This window comes from Manis pentadactyla, chromosome 5, assembly GCF_030020395.1.
Source record: "Manis pentadactyla isolate mManPen7 chromosome 5, mManPen7.hap1, whole genome shotgun sequence".
Classification (NCBI taxonomy): domain Eukaryota; kingdom Metazoa; phylum Chordata; class Mammalia; order Pholidota; family Manidae; genus Manis; species Manis pentadactyla.
The window spans coordinates 66,952,917-66,980,466 of record NC_080023.1 but is presented as its reverse complement, the minus strand read 5'-3'; the positions used below and the strand labels follow the sequence as shown (position 1 = coordinate 66,980,466).

The 27,550-nt window shown below is 37.4% G+C and overlaps 1 protein-coding gene across 2 annotated transcripts in view; it reads left to right on the top strand.

Moving 5' to 3' along the window:
• Positions 1-27,550, top strand: part of PRKG2 (protein kinase cGMP-dependent 2) — a 100,007-nt gene that overhangs the window by 47,301 nt on the left and 25,156 nt on the right. The window contains exons 8-14 of one of the 2 annotated variants that reach the window (XM_036906427.2): positions 820-914; positions 3,834-3,902; positions 7,951-8,049; positions 9,411-9,564; positions 11,424-11,560; positions 13,748-13,837; positions 15,848-15,989. In XM_036906427.2, the coding sequence (XP_036762322.2) occupies positions 820-914; positions 3,834-3,902; positions 7,951-8,049; positions 9,411-9,564; positions 11,424-11,560; positions 13,748-13,837; positions 15,848-15,989 (786 nt within the window). Of the gene's footprint in view, positions 1-819; positions 915-3,833; positions 3,903-7,950; positions 8,050-9,410; positions 9,565-11,423; positions 11,561-13,747; positions 13,838-15,847; positions 15,990-27,550 lie in introns of those variants that run through there. The other variant, XM_036906429.2, reaches the window with a different exon arrangement.

The window sequence follows — 27,550 nt, the reverse complement described above, 5'->3', positions numbered from 1 at the left end:
ACCTGTCATTTTCTCCCAACCTGTATCCCTTGCCTTGAAAGAATTCTGGCTAATGAAGAAATTGCACATATTATTTAAAAAATTTTTAATTCATTGTGACTTACATAAATGCTGATCAGAATTTCTAATCAGAATGAAACATCCCTTGTTACCACATTGAATTGGAATAATTCTAGCCACAAACAGGGAATACTGAAATTCATGTTTAGCTCTGCTGTGGGAGTTCTTAAGTCTTCCTGGGCCATGGATCACATCAAAACACCCATGAAACTTGTGGACCCTCCCCATAAGCACATTTTGCATTCAGTTTTAGAGAGTACATAGGATTCAACAAGTGAATCGTGGATACCAGATTCAGAACCCCTGACACTCAACCTTATTCTTGGTTAATTTATCAGCTCTACTTGGCTTTTATAAATGCAGGTTCCCATAGGACAAAATAGTATATTTGAAATTCCTACTTGAAGCTTAGATTTTTTTGAGGTATGGGTTTATTATTTGTTTTGAGTACCCCTAGGAAGGGCTCACTGGATTCATGTAAAAAATTTTTAATTTTGGGAAGTGGGGTTTGAATGGAGAATCTTCCTCTTACAGAGGGTAGAATCACTTGATAGTGTTATATCACAGGATTTCTCAGTCCATCCAAATGAGCTGGCTATAGTTAGATTGTCCTAACTATTGCAAAAATTAAAGGCTTGGCTTTTTCTTTTTTCCTACAAGTTTATGTAGATCTGGAGGGTCTGGTTGAATGGCTGTGTGTTCAAATTATCCTTTTTTTCCTTCTCTCTCTCTTTTTAAATTGTTTTTGACATCATTTAGGTAAAAGTCACTCAGAGTACAGAGGGCCATGATCAACCACAACTGATAAAAATACTGCAGAAAGGAGATTACTTTGGAGAAAAAGCTCTTATCAGGTGAATTTATACACCATACTTAAATAATTCTTTGATAGTTTTGCATGTGCAACTACTTATTTAAAGTTGTCAAACTGGCCTACCAAATTAGTGGCAGCTATTATCTAGGAATTAAAAATTTTAAACTGACTTCTAAAAATTTTCATTGTTATACAGGAAATAAGTACAGGAAATAAATTGGGAAGTCAAGTTTGTTAGGGAAAAAAATTGTTGTATTAGAGTTTTTAGTTTAAAAGAAAAAGATTAAGGATGTAAAAATAGTAATTTTCCTTTGGGAATGAGTTTTATATATCCAAGGTTTGAAATTTTATCATTTTCCCCTTTCTAAAAAAGGTTACCAAATAATGACTTTACATATTTTGTGTGCCCTTAAATCACTATGCCAAAAGTAATATTTAAAAAATTTTTATCAGCTCATTTTGCAAGTTCTAGAAATAACTCAAAATAGTATATTTGAAATTCCTACTTGAAGCTTAGGTTTTTTGAGGTATGGGTTTATTATTTACTGTTGCTCTAACTTATGGAAGAAATGTTTGAGAAGATTAATCAAATGCTTTGGGAAACTGTACTTCCTGGAACTCAGAAAACAACCTCAAGTCTGAAGAAATACATTTTCTTAAATATAAATAATTGTATAAAAGATCAGCTTAACGTTTTGAACAACACACAATTTTTTGGAGTAATATATGCTTTTAAATGAATACTTGAAATTAGCTGACACTTTTTTATTAGTCAAGAATATTTTTTTAAAATTTATACCTATGAAAATGAGTGGTATTTCTGTTCATTTTTTTTCCATTTTAATTTTTGTCTGTGAAGCCCCAGTTCTGCTGATTTGTATGTTAGGATCACAGTAAGTACAGAGCAAAGAGTAAGTGTTCCCTAAATTACATGAAGACACATATGATTATTTAAAAAATCATAAAACCCTTTTTTTTAAAGAAAATTAAACTACTTAAACTTAGTAAGTTATGACTATTTTGTAATCAATCTAAAAATGTAATTTAAGTAGTTACATTTTTCTTTTCAATTTTCTAGCTGGTGAACTTGTTTCAATAACAGGGAAAATGTCCTTTTTTGTATGTTTATTATGACAGAATATGAATATATTCACGTAATATAATCACATAACATTATTATTCAAGACTGTAATGTATTTGTTCTTAGTAGTAACAGATTATTTTTCCCATCCATCCAAGCAAGACAGCTAAAATTCAAAAGTTTGGAGAATTTTGTAAATGCACTATCGAGTCAAAATAGCTCTTGAAAGGAAATACCCTGTCTGGTTTCGCTGGTTCTGAAATAATTTATACTGTATGTTGCAGCTAGCCAATTATAGCACCTTCCCATGAGAAACATGGGAATTTAGATTCAATTTAGATACTCAGCTCCCCCCTGCATTTGAAAGCATAAAGCTAAAGTCAATGAGAAGGATCATTGGGTACAAATATTTTTACATTTGTGCATTTTTATGCTATCACTTTTTAAGGCCACAGACTGTGACCCAATATTCCTTATATTCTGTGTATTTACATGGCTTGACATTAAATAGTCCCAAGAGTTATTTCAGTATTTTATGTGCAAAAATAAATCCACAGCAGAGTTATTATGAAAGAAACATACGTATTTACAAACATCTAACACTTATGAAGTATTTGCAGAGAATATTCCTAGTCAAAATCATGACACTGACAAGGGAAAGAATGCCATCTCTCTTTTCTGTTTCTGAACTCACAAATCAAATAGTTGGCCATATCTAAGATGATATATCTATATCTACATCTATATTTATATCTGTCTATCTAGATATCTACACACATACAAGCTGGGTACTTACTACTCAACTCCCTACTCAAAAGCCCATCAAGCTGAACTGTTTTCACTGATGCCTCCTAGTAAGGACCCTGTAAAGTGGGAGGGACTATGCATTATGTCAGAAGGTCTCTGAATGCCCGCTATGGAGAGAGGGGATTTCTTTTTAATCATTTGGAATCACTGATGCCAACACTTTCCCAGTCCCATCATTAAGGGAAGATGAGGAAACTGCTTTGTGTGAGCCACTTTTGATGAAGTTGCTTAGCGCGGTCTAAGCACTATGCATGCAATTCCAGGTTACCTTTAATGAAAGCTCAGCACACTGAGTACTTCATGGGTGTACCTATTTTCAGTGTCTTTAGTTTGTAACTGATAGAGGGAGAAAACTAATATGCATAAAGATCTCTAAAGAAATACTTTACCTGATGCTTGACCCATTGCTGTTCATTAGGTAGGTAATTAAATTTATCATCATTAGATCCTTTGCCATAATTCATTATATCTAAGATGCACCATTTAATTATATACCCCTGAGAAAGAAAGACAATGGTGCTAATTATACCAGGACTCACTTGTATTACTGTCAGTTGTCATACATACTCAGATTTCAGAGATTTTAAAGGAAAAAATAGATTTTAGACTTTATAAAAAGAAGTATTTTAGTGTTTGTTTAACTCTTTGGGTTTTATTCTTGGTTGTTTATTTTATGTTAATTACTTGAAAGTTTTTCCAATAAACTTCTTTGATCAGTTCATTTCAGTTTTGGCTGCTTATTAATTAACAATTCGCATTTGATCAGAAGAGAGCTGTCTTATCTGGGCCAAAACAAAGCACAGAGTGAGAGTCCATACCCAGTTGCAGCCACTGGTTCCTCTGTGTTCCCACTGCAGTTCTCTCTCCTTTGAACTCCTTATGTACGTCGCCCTTACTGGGACACATTCATATCCTTTTTTGGAAAGGGGTAGACTATAAATTGTAACATAAAAAAGGTATAATCTTTGGAAGGTTTAAATGATGGTGCTTCATACAAAGTGGCAGATTCCCTAGTAAAAATGGATGCTTCATTTCTAACTAGACAATTGACTTTCGTGTTTTTGTCTGCAGTGAAGATGTCAGGTCAGCTAACATTATTGCTGAAGAAAATGACGTCGCCTGCCTGGTTATAGATCGAGAGTAAGTGTCCTGATGTTTGGAGAAGGCAGGCTGCTACACCTGGGAAGGCTTGGCCTTCTGTCATTCTGAGGGCCCATCTGTCTTCTCATTATCTCTGCTTGGAAATGCTGGCCAATCCTCAGCTGCGAGTACATTTGATTAAAATTCATAGGAAGGAACTAGGCCTTCCCATCTGAATCTGTCTGTGGCAGAGGCAGATGCTGGCAGGCTAAATATTTTGTGCACAATGATTGTACATAAATATCAGCAATAGACTGATCTGAATTCTACATCTTCCAGAGAAATAAGCTTATTAGTACTTTCATGAATTTTTTTCCCGTATCATACAGTGAGCAATTTTATCATTTATTTCTGAAAGGCTCTCAGCAGTCAAAATAATTTTTGAGCAAAGCCTACATCTTTCAGACAAAATATAATATACTCATTAGCTATGTATATTTCCAGAAAAGTTTTAATCTAGCGTTTGGAGTAATTTGCAAGTGATATGTGTCAGATTTAATCTCTAAATGTCTTAGGTCTTTCTTCAGACTAAGTCCCATTTTGTGTCCTTAACTCACTCAGACCATATTTGAATCAGGCCTCTAGACTGCTCAAAAATCAGTTAAATATTTATTGATAATCTAGATACAATGAAGGAAATTCAAATATGCCAAAGCTAGGCATAGAAAAAGAAAAGTCATAGCAGTCAAAGAAGCAGGGCAGACTCATATGAAATAGTAATCAAAATAGTAAAATGACAGGAGGCATCACAGGGGAGTATATAGTTGGTTGCTAATTGATTACAATATTTACTGAATGTAGAATGATAGGGATTTAGAGTTGGAAAGAAATGTAGAATGTTTTTTAAAGTCTGTTTCTAATGGAAAATTTCAGACATATTAAAAATAGACAGCATGGTTTATGAATCGCCAGTGCAAGTTGAATTGTCAGTTAAGCCTTTTCTATACCACTTTGCCACCCGCTTCCTGCCTTCTCCACACTATTTTCAAGCAAATTCCAAACAAAATTATTCCATCTGTAAATTTTAGTAGCATCTCTAATAACTATTACTTCTAATGCATGACCACAAGAACTCTCTGAATTTATCATTTATTTTTATTTCTTAATTATTTTTTATTTTTTAAATTGAGATGGTTTTGACACATACCATGATATTAGTTTCAGGTGTGCAATGATTCAGTATATGTATATATTTCAAAATGATCACCACAATAAATCTAGTTAACGTCCATTACCGCATATAGAACAATAATTCTTAATATCACTTTAGGTAATTTTAATCTTTCCCTTACAGATAAGAAAATTAAGTCCCAGACCAGTTAAAGAATTGCCCCAACAGTGCCATCTGTGGTGGAGCAGGGGCTACTGCCCAGGTTTCCCATGTCCTTTCAGTGCTCTTTATACCCTCCCATTTGGTTCGCAAAGCATGTGTTCAGAAGGAGAAGCAATCATAGTGCAGTAAAGTGGGCGAGGCTTTAAGTGTGGAAATGGGCTTAAAAATTAATAGGCATTTTCTAGGCAAAGAGGAAATGTGGAATTCACTCCAGGTGAAGTAAAACTTAAAGACACAGAGCTAGAAAGTTCCAAGTATATTCAGATAAAGGTAATCTATGGATGTCAGCTCTCACATGGACAATACAAGAGTACAATAATGTCCCGATAATGCATTGTTTTATATGAGTCCCTTAGAAATAGTTGCATGCCCTGTATAGCAGTAGCTGTGTGATAAAATATTAAAAATTGCTCCAAAATGCTGGGACTACAACTATGATAGAAAGGAGGAATTCCTTTCCTTTTTCTTCACTGCAATCACAAAATCAAATACTTGTACAATATCTCATGTATTCAAAAGGATGCAATGTTTTTTTCTAGAGCTTATAAATTATTTGAAAGTGTATAATTTTCAAATGTTTAATTTGCATGTGTGTAGTTGAGATTCTATAACATGAAAAATATAATGTAGGCACAATGAGACATAAAAGATTACTGGGGGTGAGAGAAGCTTGGTATCAGGTATGATTAGGTTGACCAAATATCCTAGACTTCCTGTGACAGTTCTGGTTATCCCAACATATTTATTATTGGCACACCTCTTTTACTCTGAAAAGTATTCAGTTTGAATGATACATTTTATGATCATCATAGCTATGACTTATAGCCTAGATTGAGATCCCAGGATAATTCTCCCATAGCACCCTCTATGCCCATATATCATTATTCGCTCTTTATGTAATTGCTTTATATAACATCTGTCTTCCGCTCCTCCATAAGCTCCTTTAGTACAGAAACATGCTTGCTCCCTGCTGGTGCAGTCCCTGCAGCTGGCACGGTCTTCGGCATATGGGGAGGGCTCCACTTGTCGGCTGGGTGAGGGCACCATCCTTGCAGTGAAATACAGCATTGTTACTGGAAGCCAATGGCTCTTTATTTCTTCTTTCCTAATTCATTATTTTAAAAAAATACATTGAATGCATACAATGCAAGGAGAATTAAAGGTTAAAATATATTTCCTATTTTGTAAATGTGAGAAAATGTAAAGTATTTGTGGAAAAAGGCAATAGCTCCAAACAAATGGGAAATGTTATTTATGATATTATTGTTTGGTTGTTGGGACAAATCTTAAAGAAGCTGGTTACCTCTCAGGCTCTAACATCAGAATGAATACGTGCTGTATTTGAATGTTAGAATGTTGTAGCTGTTTAAAATTGACCTTAACTTCAATTTGCTGAAAATTTCAAGGAACCTGTGACACCAGTGTCACCTGCATTTAAAAACTGAAATTTGTTTGCAAGAGTATTCCAGTTAGTTTAATAGCAAGCAAAACAATGGTGATGTGTAGAGTAAATAAAAACAAAACAAAGTACAAAAGGTATTCCCTTTTTACTGGAAAATTTCAATCACTGGATATGTGAAATTCTGTGCCATTATTGTTTTATTTTTCATGACTCTGCAGTCAACAAAGTCCAGTCCACAGAATAGAATAGGAAAGAGTGGAGAGTAGATATGGGGTGGGACGGTGGGAGTGGAAAGCACCCAGCACAGTAAATTAGATATGCTTAATACTGTAAATGTAGATTGGTGGTCAGTTAGATGTGGGTAGAGGCCTTCAGGGCTGGGTAGGCAGTAAGGGACAACAGCACACCAATAGGGTGGCTCTGCTTTATTAGCGTTAGGTATGTGTATGTGAGGTCAAATTCCATTCCTTTCATTTTGCCACATCAAGGTGCTTAGGATTCATGAAGATGATTGAAGCACGGTTTCTAGAAGGACAGCATTTTGCAGTAGAGACAAGAACTACCTTAAAACTCACAGATCAAAGTAGATTGTCGAGTGTGGGGTGGGGATGCATTGGAAGGAAAAATCAAGAAAATACATGTCACTGGTGAGGGAGGGGATTACTTCTCATGGGCAGTGCTATATGTAAGCATTTCCAGAGACAGTGCACTGGGGATGGGGAGATTAGAGAGGGCAAACAATAAACGTGTGAGCTGTGAAGGGCGAGGTGGGTCTAGGGAAGACTTGTCTGAGCCTCAGACAGAGAGCACTAAGTTAAGGTAAAACATTTGGATTTAATTATAAGGGAATGTGAAATGAGTGTTATCTAGGGACAAAACAAAGAACAATTTTATCCTTGATTTTAAAAATAAATAGCTTAATTTGATTGAGTGAAGTTAGAAAAATCCATAACCCATTCAGTAAACAGATTAGACCATTTCCTTTCTACTCTCTTCTTAAGAAAAAACAAAATAATTGTTGGTAAAGCTGAACTGCAAGGCAGAAAACTATAGAAATGTTTTCTGTTCTCACTGGTAGCCTCTTTGCTTTCATAAACTCAAAGGATCGATTATATAACTTCTATATAACTTGTATTTAGTTCTAATTAATAACTTCTACATTTAATGGCAACTGTAATACAAAGTAAATTATTGCAAAACAGTTTACAAAGCTTGAACAACCATAGAAGTAATCTTTTGTGCGGTTAAGAAGAATGTCAAGTTGCAACGGTGACTGTCAGTACAGAGCTTTTAATTTTATTTTCTTTATTTAGAACATTCAACCAAACAGTCGGGACTTTTGAAGAACTCCAAAAATACCTGGAAGGGTATGTGGCAAATCTGAACCGTGATGATGAAAAGAGACATGCAAAGTAAGTGAAAGAATATTCACTTACTTCCAGATGTGACTGAAGATGTGACCGCCAGCTGTTGATAAAGAAGGGGACTTAGCGATGTGATTCACTATGTGTTCACTTTTAGCGTGCTATCACTAGAATATTTGGGAGAGTTCTTTTAAATTGTTTTTCCACAAAGAGGAAAGAGGATACCACTTATCACTAGTAGGGTATTATTTTAGTCTGTAAGTAGTCAGCTCCTTGTTGGGTGATAAGTGGTAATGTTAGGGAGAAATATCCTGATGGGGAGCCTTGAGAATGGGTTTCTTTACAGTGTCTGGTGTCTTAGCACAAAAGAACATTAACTCAGAAGTGAAGCCTCTCTAGCCCATGAAAATCAAACAGGAAAGCCAGGGCTCTAGAGTGGCCCATTCATTGTGACGCTAGGGAAAGAACTAGGGGTAGAGTCAGAATTATTTCAGAATATAAGGCAGCTGTTGCCCAGGGGTGTGCATGTGTGTGTGTATGTAGGAAAGGGTTGGTTAGGGCTCTAAATGTAGTAATACTGATGAAAAATTGTTTAAAAATCTGCTGTGTAAAATTAAAGTTATTTGAAAATCCTTTGCTTAAAGGATTTTGTAGAATGAATACTTAAGTGAATAATTAAACATACTTACCAGATAGTACTACAGAAGCTGAAGATCAAAACTTCTAGGAAACTGACACTTGAGTTAAATCAGAGGATTCAGTCAGGGCCTCATAAGATTTTTTTTGGCAGGGAGTGTATGCACTTTTCATGCCAAAGGCCTTTTGTAGTAAGGACAATTTAGGCATATATAATCCAGAGTAATAAACCTTAATGGAAAGAGAAAAAGGAATATTTCCAAATAAAATACTTAGACATAAAGTAAGAAATGTAGTTTTCATTTTTAATAAGCAGTTATTCTGGTTCAGCCATGGAAGCGTCAAGATCTAACAAAAATAACAGCACACAGCAAAGATTCTCAGTGTAGTACTCCCCTGCATGTGCAGCAAAGGAAATGACTCTCTGGGTTTATTTCCTCTCATCAACTCCCTTTTTTCTTTTTAAAACAGCTTTATTAAAATAGATGTTCAATACCACACATTCACCTGTTTTTTTTAACCTCTCATTGATTCCATTTGACATTTGTCTATTTCTTTTCATGCGTGAATATGTCCATTTTTTATTTGCATACTCTATTATTTTTCTCTCCAGTTGTAACTGAATCCAGTCCTATCGAAGTTGAAATAGTCTTTGTGGCAATTCTGGGCAGTACACTGGCAGATTTAAGACTGTTGTAAGAGTGGAATTTATGTGCATCATGGCCCCTGCTTGACTAAGGGGCTGTGTGTAAAGTTTCACTTTCCTTGTACAGGAGATCCATGTCTAACTGGAAGCTGTCCAAAGCACTCTCTCTGGAGATGATTCAGCTGAAGGAGAAGGTGGCCAGATTTTCCTCATCGTCCCCATTCCAGAACCTTGAGATTATTGCAACACTGGGCGTTGGTGGGTTCGGAAGAGTTGAGCTTGTAAGGGGTTTACGTTTCAAGCATCTGAGAGAAGCCTTCTGATTTTTTTTTTTAATATTCTAGTATATCTTGGAGAAATATGTGAATTGTTACTGCTATCTTAAATGTTGCTTTGAACTGAAATTGAGGAAGTATACTTTTCACTCTGTATGTTGTATAGTAGCAGGTCTGTGCTAGTAAGTCACTTGTAATATAGCTGCCATTTCAAGCTTTTCATCACATCTTTTTATGAATTCTTTTCTTAATGGTAATTATTGGAGAATGTACCAAGAAAAGTATTCCCAAAACATAAACCTATAAAACATTAAAAAGTATTTCCTCACAGCCAAATATGTGTATATACTCATGACACATTAACTATATACTAAAGAAAAGAAGAACATGTCCAGTGGAAATGCCATAGAAATGAATCTTTAGTATTATAGTTCCATTTCTTAAACAGCTCCACTCCACTGCCACGTCTATATTTGACTTTCATTTTCCTCTTTTGGGGTTGCTCGAAATTTAGATTTAAAAAGATAAACACAAGGGGGTGTTTGAAGAACAGCCTTCTGTAGTGTTGATCAGGACAGCTGGGAACGTATGGGCTGGTTTTGGCTGTATCTTCCACATCATCACCTCTCTAAGCTTCATAACCAGCTTCTGAGGAGTAACAGAGTGATACTGTCAGATCAGGTGCTTTGAGGAAACTGTAGAATGGAGATCTGTGACCTTACTGGGTGCAGGTGGCTCTTAACCCTTGGCAATTACTGAGCCCTTTTTGCCCAGCAGATTTTTAATGATTCACTGTACATTAACCTCTGGGAACTATGCTGACACCTCCATCTGCTGGATGGCCCTGGGCACAAGCAGATCTGAAGTGCTGCTAGGAAACTGTGGATAGTACACTTCACAGCCAGTCAATATTTCATCTCTGATGGGTGAGGGGGGAGGAACTAGTTCATACTAGGCGAAAGAATATTTGTAAGGTTTCTTACACCATATGGAGAGATAAGGGCAATATCCATCTGCAGTGGTATTTTTCACCAAAGATCTTGGCAAAGGGATTGATTAACAATGCTGAGATCTGTTTTTTAAATATAGTTAGATAATAATAAAATAATAATTCCACCATTGATTTAAAAGTCATAGCACACTAATGGCAGATGTGAGCAAAATATATATGCAGCCATTAGTTGGTAAATGTAGTCTGCCTATGGAGTGTTAAGTCTAATCTTAATAAATTCCTATTAATTATTTTTATTTCCTTTTAAGGGAAAATTTTGTTTGCCCATCTAAAGCAGTGATCGCCAATAGAACTTTCTCTGCTGATGGAAGTGTTCTATACCTATGTTGTCAACAGCATAGCCACTAACTAGATGTGGCTGGTGAGCTTTGGAAATTTGGCTAGAGCAACTGAGGAACCGAATTTTTAATTTTAATTAACTTAAAATTAACCTCATATGACTAGGGGCTATCATATTGAATAGTACAGATGTGGATCTTGAATTTTTGTTTTGCAAATCAAAGACATGAATCTTAAAGAATAATTTTTGGCAATTTTGAGCAAAGTTTTTCGTGTCTTATGCTTAAACTGAATAGATTTCTAAACATTAAGTGGTTTAACTAGAGCTCTCTTCTAGTTTCAATATAAATGTTTTAGAACCATCTTCCAGATATGTGAACTCTTTTGGAAATCAAATGATAGAGCAGGATTTACACCTGAATTAAACTCAGTTCCCAGAGGGAAAAGTGGTTAAAAGTCTACATACTACTTAAATGTGAAAAAATTTTAGCTCTCATTAGTTAACACATTTTAGATAGATATTGTAACTCTTTCCTAGTAAGTTAATTTTGAGGGATGTTTCTCTCTTACATAGGTTAAAGTAAAAAATGAGAATGTGGCTTTTGCTATGAAGTGTATAAGGAAGAAGCACATAGTTGACACCAAGCAGCAGGAGCATGTCTACTCAGAAAAGAGGATCCTTGAAGAGCTATGTTCTCCCTTCATCGTGAAGTAAGTGAGCATTTGACTCCCAGAACTTAGGATTTTAGGCTCTTACTTTTGAGTATTTATGTGCAAGAGGACAGAAGAGGAAGAGGAGGCACTACTCTGAATTCTCCATCCCAGTTACAGCAGCAATACAAAAAATGTTAGAAGTTTGAGATCTGGAGCCAAGACTCCAGATGTTTTTATTCTAGAGTACATCTCAGTTGTGTTTGTGTGTGTGTGCATGCACACATATAAAATTATTTGGAATAATTTGAAGTGATTAATGCAGACCTAAAGTAGAATTTGGGAAGCAAGAGTTCATTCCAAACCCTCAGGGGGCATTCAGCTCTTGATTTCTGCAAGAAGTGGCATTTGGACACATGTAGGCTGCCAAGGAATAGCAGACCATGGTCCTAGCGGTGCCCAGAAGCTGAAAGATCCAGCTCCTAATAGTTACTGTTTTTACTGTAGCTACCACCAGAGTTTGGAAGAGAAATATGTTATTCTAGGCTGGAGCTCTCTTGTGAATTCATAAGTTAGTGATACAGGCCAGTTAAGTCATGTATTTTCATATTTGTCTTAATGCCCCAGAGTTAGCTGTAATGATTTCTAGATGATGTAAAGTGCCCCTATAATGAATAAAATTTGTACTTTTTTGACCAAACACCTTGAAAGAATCTTCCTGCTGATCCATATTCCCAGACCCATTTTTTTCAAGATTAAAAAGACTTCTGAACCCAGACAATGTTGGCTATAGAGTCATCCAATTATCTGTAACTGTGTTCCCAGAGTGCCCCCCCTTTCTTATTAATAATTCATTAACAAAATATCATGAGCAGCTTCAAGGCATGGATTAGGTTTTATTCATTTTCTAACTTCCATCTCTTTTCAAAGTGCCTGGCATATAGTAGGGCAATAATAACATAAAAATAAATAGTAATGATGACATTGAGAAATTAACATGTTCCGAGCACTGTTCTAAGCAAATACACACACACACACACACACACACACACACACACACTCACATATGCATCTTATATGTATAAATACTGTATAATATATTCTAAAAAATTTTATATTTATATTTATTTTATATATCTATATATACATATATAGATATATAAACAATAATAAAAAATCAATGAAACATAATATATAATCAAGTGAATATATATATTCATTTGATCTTTATAAAAGAACAATGAGGTAAATGCTATGATTGTCCTTGTTAAATAAGAATAGTAAGAAAACTGAGGTTGCATCGCTAATCAATTGCTGACCAGGGATTCAAGGCTAGGCAATTTGGTTCCAGAGCCCGTACTGAACCACTTTACTAGGTTACCTCTGCTGTCCATACATGATATGGCTGCTCTGCTTTCGGCTTTAGCCTGGGCAAAGAAGGGTGCCAGGGAAAAAAAGCAGTCTCTTTCTCTTGATTAAAGCTAGGAAACTGCTTTCACCCAGTGTTGGAATATGGCACCCCGCCCAGGTCCCATATCAAGATTGAGGTTGTCGACAATTCCTCTAGCTTCTGGGAGTGTTGCCAGCTGAGGACTCTGGCTCATTCCCTCCCTGGCCATCACTGTAAAGTGAGGAGAACTACCTTGCCTGAGGTCATACTCTCTCTCCAGGAACATCCAGCACTAATGATGGCAGAGCTCCTTGAATCTGAGCATTTTGTTGAAATTAGATACTGAACTCTCCCTCTGCTCAAATCTGCTTCCTTCCTCCCTATGGGTACACTCCCCACTGAACTTACTCCTTACAGATCTCCATCTCAGAGTCTATTCCCTGAGACCAACATGGGACATAAGACATGGGCATGCAAGGGAGACCTTAAAAGAGATATATACCGAGGTCTCCAGGCTTTTGTGGATGAAGGAGAGGCTATGTTTTGTGCATGGGACAATGAGCTGTTTTCTCAGGAAGATGGACCCTGAGCTTGGCCTTGAGGAATGGATAACACTTTTATAATGTAACTTAATAAGTCTGTAGGTAGAGGGAGGAACGTCTAAGTAAAAGGGTCAATGTGAGCAAAAGCCAGGCAGGAGGCAAGACCAAAGCATATTGAGTGAGAAGTCCAACATAGCCATAGGGTGTGTGGAAGATGAGGACCATTGTTCAAAACATTGTTTTTGATGATGCTCTAAAGCAACATTAAAGAAACTAGACTTCTAGTAATAACTATGTTTTTATTTGTCTTCACAGATTATATCGTACTTTCAAGGACAATAAGTATGTATACATGCTTCTGGAGGCCTGCTTAGGTGGGGAATTATGGAGTATATTAAGGGACAGGTAATGAAAAAGGATTATAAACAGTAACTTTTGTCTACCCACATCTGGTATAAAGGATGCTATATTCATCATCATTTAAAGAGATATGAAGAAAAGCATTAAGAAATTATTCAAAGAAAATATCATGAGTTGCTAAGATAAAGTACTAATTGTGACATTTTCTTAACTAACATTATAATCATGTAACAGATGCTCTGTATCATTCCCTTATTAGAAATTAAAGAATCCCAGGCTTAAGAGAGGGTACCCTCTCCGTGTTTACATGGTTAGTATGAGGCGGAGTAGGTATAAGCCCAGATGTTATTAATTCTGAATCTCTAGAAGGGAGATGTAAAAAGGGGTTGGGGGTGGTACAGCACGGGAAGATGTCTGTGAAATTCAGTTTTATAAAGGGAGTGGTTTCCACAGATGTTTACTGAGCACCACCTATATATGAGGCTCCATAGAAGACAGTGGAGGTGGGGAGGTGTGGGGGTTTCTAGAAGAGTAAGCTTTTCTAACCAAAACAGTGAAAAATGTAAACTTTTCCTGCAGTGAGTTTAGATTTTACTTGGGGAGGTAATATAATATGCAACTTTAAAACATTTCATTATTTAATGTGGAAACTAAGACAAAGAAGTTGGCAGTTTGTCATTAAATGCCAAATGAGTGTCGTAGATAATAAGCTCAGAGGAGAGGAAAGATAGAAAACTGTGACAGCAGGGAAAGGACTTGAACTAAACTTGAGATGATGTTTGAGAAGGCAGAGAGAGGGAAACTGATGTAGGATGCAGAAACGCGGTGGGGGTAGGGTTAGGTCTCCGTGGCAATGGACAGCCGGATTGAATGGAAGGCAAAGGCAGCAAAGGAGGGGAAGGAAGTAGGCCTGCACTAGGCTGTGGAGGAGAATGCCAGGCCAAACACTTAATATTACCCCAGCCAGTGATTCCGAACTCTGGCTTCGAATGCCAACCACATGGGCAGCTTTAACAAAGTAAAGATGCAGGGCCCTAAAGCCAGAGGTTGTGGTTCAGTGCCTCTGAGATGCGGTCCAGTAAATGAGTTTTCAGCTGCCTGTCAGGCAGTTCCAATGTGCATGGTCACGACCTAGGAAATAAGAGGCCTTTGAGCATCTGAGTAGAGATGAATGTGCTGTGTCAGGAACATGTGGTTGGATGGTTCTGAATGGGGAAAACCTGGGGGTGAGGAGAATTGCGCAATACCTGCAAGGCATTTGGATCTTCCATCTTTGCTTCAGCAGGCAAATCTATTTAGAAAATCTAAATCTGTTTACAAAAGGGAGTTCCTACTACATTTTAGCCACTGTGCCTGATCCTCAGAACCACTTTGTTCAGTAGGTAGTAAACCCATCATACAGACAGGGATCCAAGGCTCCAAACAGCAAAACAACTTGACCAAAGACAGTGAGTAGAAGAAGCCAGAGTCAAAGCCAGGTTCTCTGACTCCAGAGCCACACGCTTCTTTGGTTATACCACACAGCAAACCACATTTTAATAATCCAGTATGCAAACCCACTTAAAGTGCCGACACAAGGCAACTCTACTAAGGTATCCCAAATGGGAAAGAGTTATGACTTTTTTCTACAGGGCATTGTTACATGCAATACAAACAGGAAATGAAAATGATCCCTTGAGTCGTTTGAATCCAGCAGTATGTTTCAGAAGTCTGGTTGAAGCTGGTTGTGAAATAGTTCCATTTTCTCCAGAGTTTACCATAATACCTAAAAAAAGTGATTATCTTTCTATTTGATATGACCATATATGAATATCAGAAACAGTCGTTTGGATGTAACTATTTTAATTTTATCGAAGTGCTGCTTCTTTGCATCAAGTGTCCTAAATTTCTTTATGAATAGTGGTCTAATTCATTGGCAGTATAAAATGCTTTTTAGTGTTGATGCCCTACAAAACATGTATATTGCATAAGTTTACCAATACAATAGCTGGCACCTAGAACAGACAACAAAGATGTGTGTCTAGATTATTAAGAGGGAAAATAATTTCATTGCAGAGGCAGCTTTGATGAGTCCACCTCCAAGTTCTGCGTTGCTTGTGTGACCGAAGCATTTGATTACCTGCATCGACTAGGTATTATCTACAGAGACCTGAAACCAGAAAACTTAATTCTAGATGCTGAGGGTTATCTTAAACTGGTAAGACAAAATCTGTAACTTACAAGATATTTCTAAATACAAAGTTGTATTATAGTTGCAATTTTCTTTTAATTTTGTCACACCTGTCATTTACACTTTAGGAGATGTGGCCGTTGAAATTGGCACACTTGGCCACAGAGAACAATGTTACAAGCACATACTTTCTGGCCTCGAAATTTAATGTTTCAACCCTATGTGTGACTCCTACTAAGGATTCACATAATAAAATTGGATTTTGTTAGTATTTTTGTTTAATAATTTTAAGTAGTTTTAATTGATTCCTGCTACATAGAGGGACTGTCTGTGAGGAAGAAAGAAAGAAGACAGGATGGCTCCGCCTCAAGATATCCACTGTCTGGAGAAAAAATGTACAAATGAATATTGATAGTTTTTTTGAAATGTCACTAGGCTATAGGCTCCTTGAGCACAGAGACTTTCTTTGCTATCTTTCTTTGTAATCCTCTAAGGCCTCACAAGAATCCCTTTGCATTTCACACTACAGAAAAAAAAGCCACCAGTCACATAAACTGCTTTCAGTGTGAAACTATAAGAGAACTGAGCATTCATAACAGATTAGTAACCAAGGCACTTCAGACCTCAGGAGGAAACCCTATCAGGGTAAGGAAACCAAGGCTGAATTTTCCTAAGTCCATTTTATCAGTACCTCAAGGACATTAAAACATCTGTGGACTTAATATTTACAAAGATATTGAAAAATTTCTAACATTCAAACTTTCATAAATGGAAATAATAATAGCTACCATTTAATGAACAGTTTGCTACTTATAAAGCTACTGTGCTAAACATTTTGCAATTACTATATTTAACAACTGATAAGATCATTTTAATCTTTCACGTGTTATAGTGTATAATTTAGCCTTAGGAATTAAGTTTATAATGTGTAATTGCTAAGGGACTTCCATAGTAAAGGAGTAAAATAAGTCCTTTCATGTGAAAGCTGGCTAACTTCCAAGAAACATTTTGATCCATTCAAGCTTTATTTTATCCATGAAAGACAGCTTTGAGAACTGGTGAGGTACTGACACAAGGCCTCAATCACTTTTCTTCTTCACATTTCCTGCATTTGCTATGCCTCTTCCAGCTCTTTAAGGAAACCCTTCAGAATATTCTAGAAGTAAACCATCATGAGGAATGCAGACTGTCCATTAGATTCGTTCTTTTTTTCCACAGCTGTTTTTAAAAAATCAGATGGCATATTCAGTATTTATAGGAATAGAAGTCAATAAATATCCTTCCTGTTGGTCATTGTTCTCTATCCAGCTATCTTATTTGCCAACCAGCTAAATGAAGAGTATTAACTAAAGCCTTTAGAGATTAAAAAGTAAATGTTGAATATTTCCATTTCTAACTATGTGTCAAACTAGATATACCAAAATTCCTTCACTAAAAATGTTTAAAAATACTGGATGAAACATGAAAAGCAGTATTACACACATGGCTAAGTTTATGAGCCAGCACTGGGATTCCCCTGAGGCTGGGAACCAAGCTTGAGTGTAGTATAGAGCAGAACTCAAACACTGAAGCTGCTGTCTTGTGGGCACCCAGCAATTCTAGGTGGCTTGAGGGTTGACTTAAGGAGCTGCATCTTCTGGGAATGGGAGACCAGGTTTTGGACCTAGGCAGTGTGGAAAGTTGAATCAGAGAACATTGTCCAGATCCAAGAATCACAAAGATTATACTCTCAGAGAAATAGAAAACAAGAAAAAAGATCTAATTTATAAAGATCGAATACACGCAAGAAAACATGCTTTTCTCATTATTAGGCTCTTGGTAGAAGAACAAAAGTCTCCTCTAAGAATTCTTGGCCATAGGCTGTTTTTCATGGAGTTGGGCGCCCAGTCTTCAAGGATGGAAAAACCCAAGCAAGAATTTAAATGAAAATAGATCCATGTTGTTAGCATGCTCATGCATCCAGGAATCAATGTACATTCTCTCTGGAATAATATACTCTCAACTCAGGACACAAAGAACTCCCAGAGATAAAATTCCAGCAAACATGAGTGACTATTTAAAAAAATAAGACAAAAATGTTTGAGGAAAAGGGTACCATAAGCATTATTTGGCAAGTATATAAGTGTCTGATATACTGGAGTAATTAGATAAAGATGCAAAATAAATACATCTATTGCCTTTTAAAAATTACGGAGGAGAGAGGAGCCAAGATGGTGGCATGAGTAGGGCAGCAGAAATCTCCACCCAAAACCATATATATTTTTGAAAATGCAACCAATACAACTATTCCTAAAAGAGAGACCAGAGGATACAGTACAACAGCCAGGCTACATCTACATCTGCAAGAACTCATCACCTCACGAAGGGGGTAAGATTCAAGCTGTGGCCTGGCAGGACCCGAGCACTCTCCCCACCCCAGCTCCCTGGTGGGAGGAAAGGAGTTGGAGTGGGGAGGGAGTGGGAGCCCAGGACTGCTAAATACCCAGCCCTAGTCCTCTGCACTGGGAGAGCCCACACACACTGCATGGTGTGCTGGATATTAGAGAAATGGAAAAGTAAAATCTGCAAGCAGGTCCCAGCAGCCGGCTCCCCTGGGACAAAAAAAAAGTGGGTGCTTTTTGAAAATCTTAAAGGGACGGGGGTCTCATAGCTGGACGGAAGTGTCCTGGCACACTCAGCCCGGCAGCTGGGTATCCCAGGAACTTCAGGTGCCCCAGACCCCTGGGAGGCAACACAGCTCTGCTCACAGCAATAAACAGCCTGCCAGTTGTCCCCCTCCAGTGTGGCTCCGCCGGAGTGACTGAGCAGCCGGAGAGAGGCCCCACATGCATGCGTAGCAGCCGAACAGCTGGGGAGTGGACGCATGCATGCACGCAGCAGTGGAGCAGCCAGGGAGTGATGGCACCCACAGCAATCACTCAGAATCTCCTCCCGGCACGCAGCCGCCCGGGCCAGAACCAGAGGCCGCCATGAATGCACAGCTGCCCAGCACAGGCAGAGGAAATCGGGACAAGGAGCAAAGGGGTGCCATTCTCGCAGGAGAGCACACTCGGCATGCCTGCCACTCCCCTCAGGGCTCTGGGCTACACTGGCAGCGACCCTGCCCATGGAAGCTTAGGGGATTAATCCAGAGGCTGCGCCACATGTGTAGGTAATTGACACAGGCAGCAAAGAAGGGCAAGGCTACCAGCAAGCAGGAAGGGACTTTGTTCTTCCAGCTGACACTTGCTACCTGCCTACAGCTACCTATATCACCATGAAAAGGCAGAAGAATTTGGTCCAGTTCAGAATTACCCAGACAACCCCGAAGAGAGGGCCTGGGGAGATAGATTTAACCAATCTTCCTGAAAAAGAATTCAAAACAAAGATCATAACCATGCTGATAGACCTGCAGAGAAATATGCAAGAGCTAAAGGAGTAAGTTGGGAGGGAGAATACAGAAATAAAATGATCTCTGGAAGGACTTAAAAGCAGACTGGATGAGGTGCAAGAGGCCATTAATGGAATAGAAATAAGAGAACAGGAATACAGAGAAGCTGAGGCAGAGAGAGATAAAAGGATCTCCAGGAATGAAAGAATATTAAGAGAACTGTGTGACCAATCCAAATGGAACAATGTCTGCATTATAGGGGTACCAGAAGAAGAAGAGAGAGAAAAAGGGATAGAAAGTGTCTTTGAAGAAAAAATTGTTGAAAACTTCCCCAAACTGAGGGAGGAAATAGTCTCTCATATCATGGAAGCCCACAGATCTCCCAACACAAGGGACCCAAGGAAGACAACACTAAGACATATAATAATTAAAATGCCAAATATCAAAGACAAGGACAGAGTATTAAAGGTAGCCAGAGAGAGAAAAAAGGAAAACCCATCAGGCTATCATCAGATTTCTCAACAGAAACCTTAGAGGCCAGAAGAGAATGGCATGATATATTTAATGCAATGAAACAGAAGGGCCTAGAAACAAGAATACTGTATCCAGCACGATTATCATTTAAATATGAAGGAGGGATTAAACAATTCCCAGACAAGCAAAAGTTGAGAGAATTTGCCTCCCACAAACCACCTCTACAGAATATTTTAAAGGGACTGCTCTAGATGGGAGCACTCCTAAGGCTGAATAGATGTCACCAGAGAAAATAAAATCACAATAAAGAAAGCAGACTATCCAAATACTAACTAAAGACAAAAAATAAAATCAACTACTCACAAAAGCAGTCAAAGGAAACACAAAAGAGTACAGAATAAAACACCTAACATATAAAAAATAGAGGAGGAGGAATAAGAGGAAGAGAAATAAAGAATCATGAGACTGTGTTTATAATAGCTTAATAAGAGAGTTAAGTTAGACAGTTAGATAGTAAACAAGCTAACCTTGAACCTTTGGTAACCACGAATCTAAAGCCTGCAATGGCAATAAGTACATATGTTTCAATAATCACCCTAAATGTAAATGGACTGAATGCACCAATCAAAAGACACAGAGTAAAAGAATGGATAAAAAAGCAAGACCCATCTGTATGCTGCTTACAAGAGACTCACCTCAAACCCAAAGACACACACAGACTAAAAGTCAAGGGATGGAAAAAGATATTTAGTGCAAACAATAGGGAGAAACAAGCAGGGGTTGCAGTACATGTATCAGAGAAAATAGACTTCAAAACAAAGAAAGTAACAAGAAATAAAGAAGGACATTACATAATTATAAAGGGGTCAGTCCAGCAAGAGGATATAATCTTTATAAATATATATGCACCCAACACAGGAGTACCAACATATGTGAAACAAATACTAACAGAATTAAAGGAGGAAATAGAATGCAATGCATTTATTTTAGGAGACTTCAACACACCACTCACTCCAAAGGACAGATCCACCAGACAGAAAATAAGTAAGGGCACAGGGGCACTGAACAACGCACTAGAACAGATGGACCTAACAGACATCTACAGAACTCTACACCCAAAAGCAGCAGCATACGCATTCTTCTCAAGTGCACATGGAACATTTTCCAGAATAGACCACATACTAGGCCACAAAAAGAGCCTCAGTAAATTCAAGAAGATTGAAATTCTACCAACCAACTTTTCAGACCACAAAGGTATAAAACTAGAATTAAATTGCACAAAGAAAACAAAAAGGCTCACAAACACATGGAAGCTTAACAAAATGCTCCTAAGTAATCAATGGATCAATGACCAAATTAAAACAGAGATCAAGCAATATATGGAGACAAATAACAACAACAGCAAAAAGCCCCAATTTCTGTAGGATGCAGTGAAGTCAGTTCTAAGAGAAAAGTATATAGCAATCCAGGCCTATTTAAAGAAGAAAGAACAATCCCAAATGAATAGTCTAAAGTCACAATTATTGAGATTGGAAAAAGAGGACCAAATGAGGCCCAAAGTCCACAGATGGAGGGACATAATAAAAATCAGAGAAGAAATAAATTAAATTTTGAAGAATAAAAGAATAGAAAAAAATCAATGAAACCAAGAGCTGGTTCTTTGAGAAAATAAATGAAATAGAAAGCCCTTACCCAGACTTATTAAGAGAAAAAGAGAATCTACACCCATAAACAGAACGAAAAATGAGAACGGAAAAATCACGATGGACCCCACAGAAATACAAAGAATTATTAGCGAATACTATGAGAATCTATATGCTAACAAACTGGAAAACCTAGAAGAAATAGGCAACTACCTAGAAAAATACAACCTTCCAAGACTGACCCAGAAAGAAACAGAAAATCTAAACAGACCAAATACCAGCAATGAAACTGAATTGTTAATCAAAAACTACCCAAGAGCAAAACCCCCGACCAGGTGGATTCACCACTGAATTTTATCAGACATATAGAGAAGACATAATACCTATTCTCCTTAAAGTTTTCCAAAAAATAGAAGAGGAGGGAATACTTCCAAACTCATTCTATGAAGCCACCACCACTCTAATACTAAAACCAGGCAAAGACCCCAACAAAAAAGAAAATTACAGACCAATATCCCTGATAAACATAGATGCAAAAATACTCAACAAAATATTAGCAAACCGAATTAAAAAATACATCAAAAGGATCATACACCATGACCAAGTGGAACTCATCTCAGGGATGCAAGGATGGTACAACATTCAAAAATCCATCAACATCATCCACCACATAAACAAAAAGAAGGACAAAAACCACATGATCATCTCCATAAATGCTGAAAAAGCATTCAACAGAATTCAACATCCATTCATGATGAAACTCTCAACAAGATGGGTATAGAGTACAACAATCTCAACATCATAAAGGCCATATATGATAAACCCACAGCCAACCTCATACTTAACAGTGAGAAGCTGAAAGCTTTTCCTCTAAGATAGGGAACAAGACAGGGATGCCCACTCTCCCCACTGTTATTTAACATAGAACTGGAGGTCCTAGCCACAGCAATCAGACAAAACAAAGAAATACAAGGCATCCAGATTGGTAAAGAAGAATTTAAATTGTCACTATTTGCAGATGACATGATATTGTACATAAAAAACCCTAATGACTCCACTCCAAAACTACTAACTAATATCTGAATTCAGCAAAGTTGCAGGATACAAAAAATTAATACACAGAAATCTGTGGCATTCCTATACACTAACAATGAACTAGCAGAGAGAGAAATCAGGAAAACAATTCCATTCACAATTGCATCAGAAAGAATAAAATACCTAAGAATAAACCTAACCAAAGAAGTGAAAGACCTATACTCTGAAAAATACAAGACACTCATGAGATAAATTAAAGAAGATACCAATAAACGGAAACACATCCCATGCTCATGGATAGGAAGAATTAATATTGTCAAAATGGCCATCCTGCCTAAAGCAATCTACAGATTCAATGCAATCACTATCAAATTACCAACAGCATTCTTCAATGAACTGGAACAAATAGTTTTAAAATTCATATGGAACCACAAAAGATCCCAAATAGCCAAAGCAATCCTGAGAGGGAAGAATAAAGCAGGGGGGATCTTGCTCCCCAACTTTACGCTCTACTACAAAGCTACAGTAATCAAGACAATTTGGTACTAGCACAAGAACAGATCCGCAGACCAGTGGAACAGAATAGAGAGTCCAGATTATTAACCCAACCATATATGGTCAATTAATATATGATAAAGGAGCCATGGACATACAATGGGAAAATGACAGCCTCTTCAGCAGCTGGTGTTGGCAAAACTGGACAGCTACATGTAAGAGAATGAAACTGGATCATTGTCTAACCCCATACACAAAAGTAAATTGAAATGGATCAAAGACCTGAATGTAAGTCATGAAACCATAAAACTCTTAGAAAAACACATAGGCAAAAATCTCTTGGACATAAACATGAGTGACTTCTTCATGATCATATCTCCCTGGGCAAGGGAAACAATATCAAAAATGAACAAGTGGGACTACATCAAACTGAAATGCTTCTGTACAGCAAAGGACACCACCAATAGAACAAAAAGGCATCCTACAGTATGGGAGAATATATTCATAAATGACAGATCCGATAAAGGGTTGATATCCAAAATATATAAAGAGCTTATGCACTTCAACAAACAAAATCAAACAATCCAATTAAAAAATGGTCAGAGGAGCTAAACAGACAGTTCTCCAAAGAAGAAATTCAAATGGCCAACAGACACATGAAAAGATGCTCCACATCACTAGTCATCAGAGAAATGTAAATTAAAACCACAATGAGATATCACCTCACACCAGTAAGGATCGCTACCATCCAAAAGACAGACAACAACAAATGTTGGCAAGGATGTGGAGAAAGGGGAACCCTCCTACACTGCTGGTGGGAATGTAAACTAGTTCAACCATTGTGGAAAGCATTATGAAGGTTCCTCAAAAAACTCAAAATAAAATAGAAATACCATTTGACCCAGGAATTCCACTCCTTGGAATTTACCTTAAGAATGCAGGAGCCCAGTTTGAAAAAGACAAATGCACCCCTATGTTTATCACAGCACTATTCACAATAGCCAAGAAATGGAAGCAACCTAAGTGTCCATCAGTAGATGAATGGATAAAGAAGATGTGGTACATATACACAATGGAATATTTTTCAGCTATAAGAAGAAAACAAATCCTACCATTTGCAATAACATGGATGGAGCTGGAGGGTACTATGCTCAGTGAAATAAGGCCATGTGGAGAAAGGCAATTATTAAATGATTTCACTCATCTGTGGAGTATAAGAACAAAGGTAAAAACTGAAGGAACAAAACACCAGAAGACTCACAGAACCCAGGAATGGACTAACAGTTACGAAAGGGAAAAGGACTGGGGAAGATGGGTGAGAATGGAGGGATAAGGGGGGCTGAAAAGAAAGAGGGCATTATGATTAGCATGTATTATGTTGGGGGGGCACGGGGAGGGCTGTACAATATAGAGAAGACAAGTAGTGATTCTACAACATCTTACTGCACTGATGGACAATGACTGCAATGGTGCAATGGATAATGTGGGGTGAACTGGGTGATGGGGGGAGTCTAGTAAAAATAATGTTCCTCATGTAATTGTAGAGTAGTGATACCAAAATAAAAATAAATAAATAAACAAGGGAGGAATAACAAATGAGTAAGGAGCAGACTCTCAAAAAAAAACCCAAAGATTTTTTGTAGGTCAGGAATTTGCAGAGTGGTTCAGCTGGGTGGTTCTGACTTACAGTCTCTCATGAAATTTCAGTCAAATGTTGGCTGGGTCCGTAGTCACCTGGAAGCTTAAGTAGAGCTTGAACTAGGGCATCCAGATCTAAGGTGACTCAGTCATATGGCTGGAAATTGATGCTGGCTGGCATTTGGGGGCCTTAATTCATTTTCACACAGGCCTCTTTATAGGTTGAATATCCTCTCATGACTAGCTTGACTAAGACTGAGTCATCTAATAGACCATGGAAAACTTACAATGCTTTTTAATGTCACATACCAGCATTTCCAATTGCATTCTGTTGGCCACACAGGGCTAGACCTGATTTATTGTGGGATGGGACAGCTCTGAATATCAAAAGTGGATCATTGGGCCTATCTTGGATTTTGGCCACTGTAGTAGCAAAAGAACAGAAACTAAAAGAAAAGACAGTTTACATAGAAAGGAATAAAAATTAGGCTTTGAGGTGATGTCTCAATAGCAACAAGAAAAGCCAGAATGCAGTGAAATTATATCTTAAATGTACTGAGAGAAAATAACTGTCAAGCTTGAATTATAAATCCAGGGGAACTGTCTTTCAAGAAAGGTGAAATAAAGACATTTTTAAACAAAGATGAAGGGTGTTTACCACCTACATGCAAAGAATGTGCTTATGAGAGATGAAAAATGCTCCCTGACTAAGGGTCTGAGGTACAACAGGGAGGAGTGACCATAGAAAAATGGTAAAACATGTTGTTAAATATTTTAAAATTATTGTGTAAAGTAATAATTTTCATTCTACTCTACAGTATTAAAAATGAAAAAGTGCAAAACAGCTAAACAGCAGCACCATGTAATCTGAAAGTAAGTGTAATTAGAATTAAAGTAGGAGAAAAATGTCAGTCATTATAAAAGAAGACAGCAAAGGAGACACAGGAAACCTCGAAGACAATCAGAGAAAGTACACATTTAGAGTAGAAGGAAATACAACATATGTGAATAGGCAACTCTCCAGTTAAAAAACAAAGATTGTCAAACAGATTTAAAAAATAAAAATCAGCTGTATGATGTTTTCCAGAGACAAACATCCTAAAATATGAGGGTGCAAAAAAGGTTGAAATTAAAAGGATAGAAAAAGACCTGTCTGGGAAATAGTCCACAAATTTAAATGCACGTTTCATTATGTTGGTATCAGGGAAGAACTATTACCGGTGACAAAGAGGATTGCCATTTGACAGTGAAAGGTTCATTTTACTAAGATGATATAAAAACCCTGATTTTTTATCTGCCTACTAAATGCTTCAAAATTATGAAGCAAAATTTGACAGAACTAATAAGGAGACATGAACAAATGTAGGAAATTTTAATACACTTCTCTGAGAAATTGATAGAACATTTAGTGATAGACCAAAAATCACTAAAGCTTTACAAGATGTATACGATACAGTTAATAAGTTTGATCTCATGGGCTTATAGAATTTTGTTCCCAATAGTTGGAGAATACACATTAACAAAATTTGATCACATACTGGGCCATTAAGCAAGTTTCAGGCAATATCAAAAAAGGAATTAGGTTGGCAGCTGGCAGCTTCATAGATCAGCTTCTGTTGAGGGTTCCTGAGGGGACTGCGGTGGGGGTGGAGGTAGTAGGGGCTGCCTGGGGACAGCAGGAGCAGGATGTCTGGGTGAGGGTCACCAGGGAATCTGGCCTCAGACACAGAGTCTTTGAAAATGATACTTCCTTGGAAGGGTGAGCTTGGCCTTACTCTGCAAATTTGGTAAGTGGCATTTTCACCCTTCCTTCATCATTTCTTGACCGTATCTGTGAGGGATCAGACGTAAGGACAGCAAGTAAGCAAAGGTGGTTTTTGTCCAGCAAAGAATAACCAGAGAAAGCCTAGAAAAAATACTTAAGAGAAGGTCTGGGTTTTAAAAGTGTTTCTCTAGAGGCTGTGGAGCTACGTCCTATTGTGATGACAATAGAGGATGCATTTGTAGTGAGGGATGAAGATTTAATTCTATTCTTCCTCAAATAATGATTGAGATAGGCCAGCCTGATTTATTCCCAATTGGATCCCACCTCATCCAAGCTGTCTCCATCAAGAAACACACTGGAGGAAGATAAAGGATTAGCAAATATTACTGAAGGACCATAAAGACTCTCACATCACTCTCATCTATCCATCCAATAGTTTCCTAAATCTTTCTGTGTTTGTGGCCAGGAAAAACTGATGAAGGCAATAATGGTTGAGAGCCCTTCTCTGAATATCATGAATGAATCAAGGACAGTACTAAGATGTAGGACAGTACTTAAAGATTTTGAAGAAAAATCCACCTTTTTCTCAACCCAAGCAAAATTTATATAGTAGCTAGCCTTCTTGAGGCTGCTCAGGAGGAAACTTGGTCATAATCCCATAAACCTCAGCTGCTGTTCTATATGATTGTGCTGTTAACTTCTGTGAGTAATACATCTCATTTGGCAACAGAGCAACTTAATCTTACTTATATTGAGTATTGTATAAGAAAAACACTATGTGAAACATGTTAAGTGTCCATACTGTTGTCTGCACCTCTAGGATCTATCTGCCCCTCTAAGCTGATAGCTCATGACAGCAGCAATTATGCTACAGTGTTTACTATTGGACTTAGCATATTGCATAGCATGTAAGAATGAATGAAAGGTCAATGAAGCAGCTTCTTCACCACTCCCAAAATAGGAACATAAAGGTTTTGTTCACTGATATCAGAGCATTTAATGTAGAAAACAATAACAAAACTTTAAAAACAGAGAAACCACTGATAAATATCATATCTTATTGGAATTTTAAGGACATTTCAAAATAACTCAAAGATCAGTGAAAAATTTAATTTAATGAAGGTCATAAGACAGAGTTGCACAGCAGAGAATCCCAATACATGTGGGT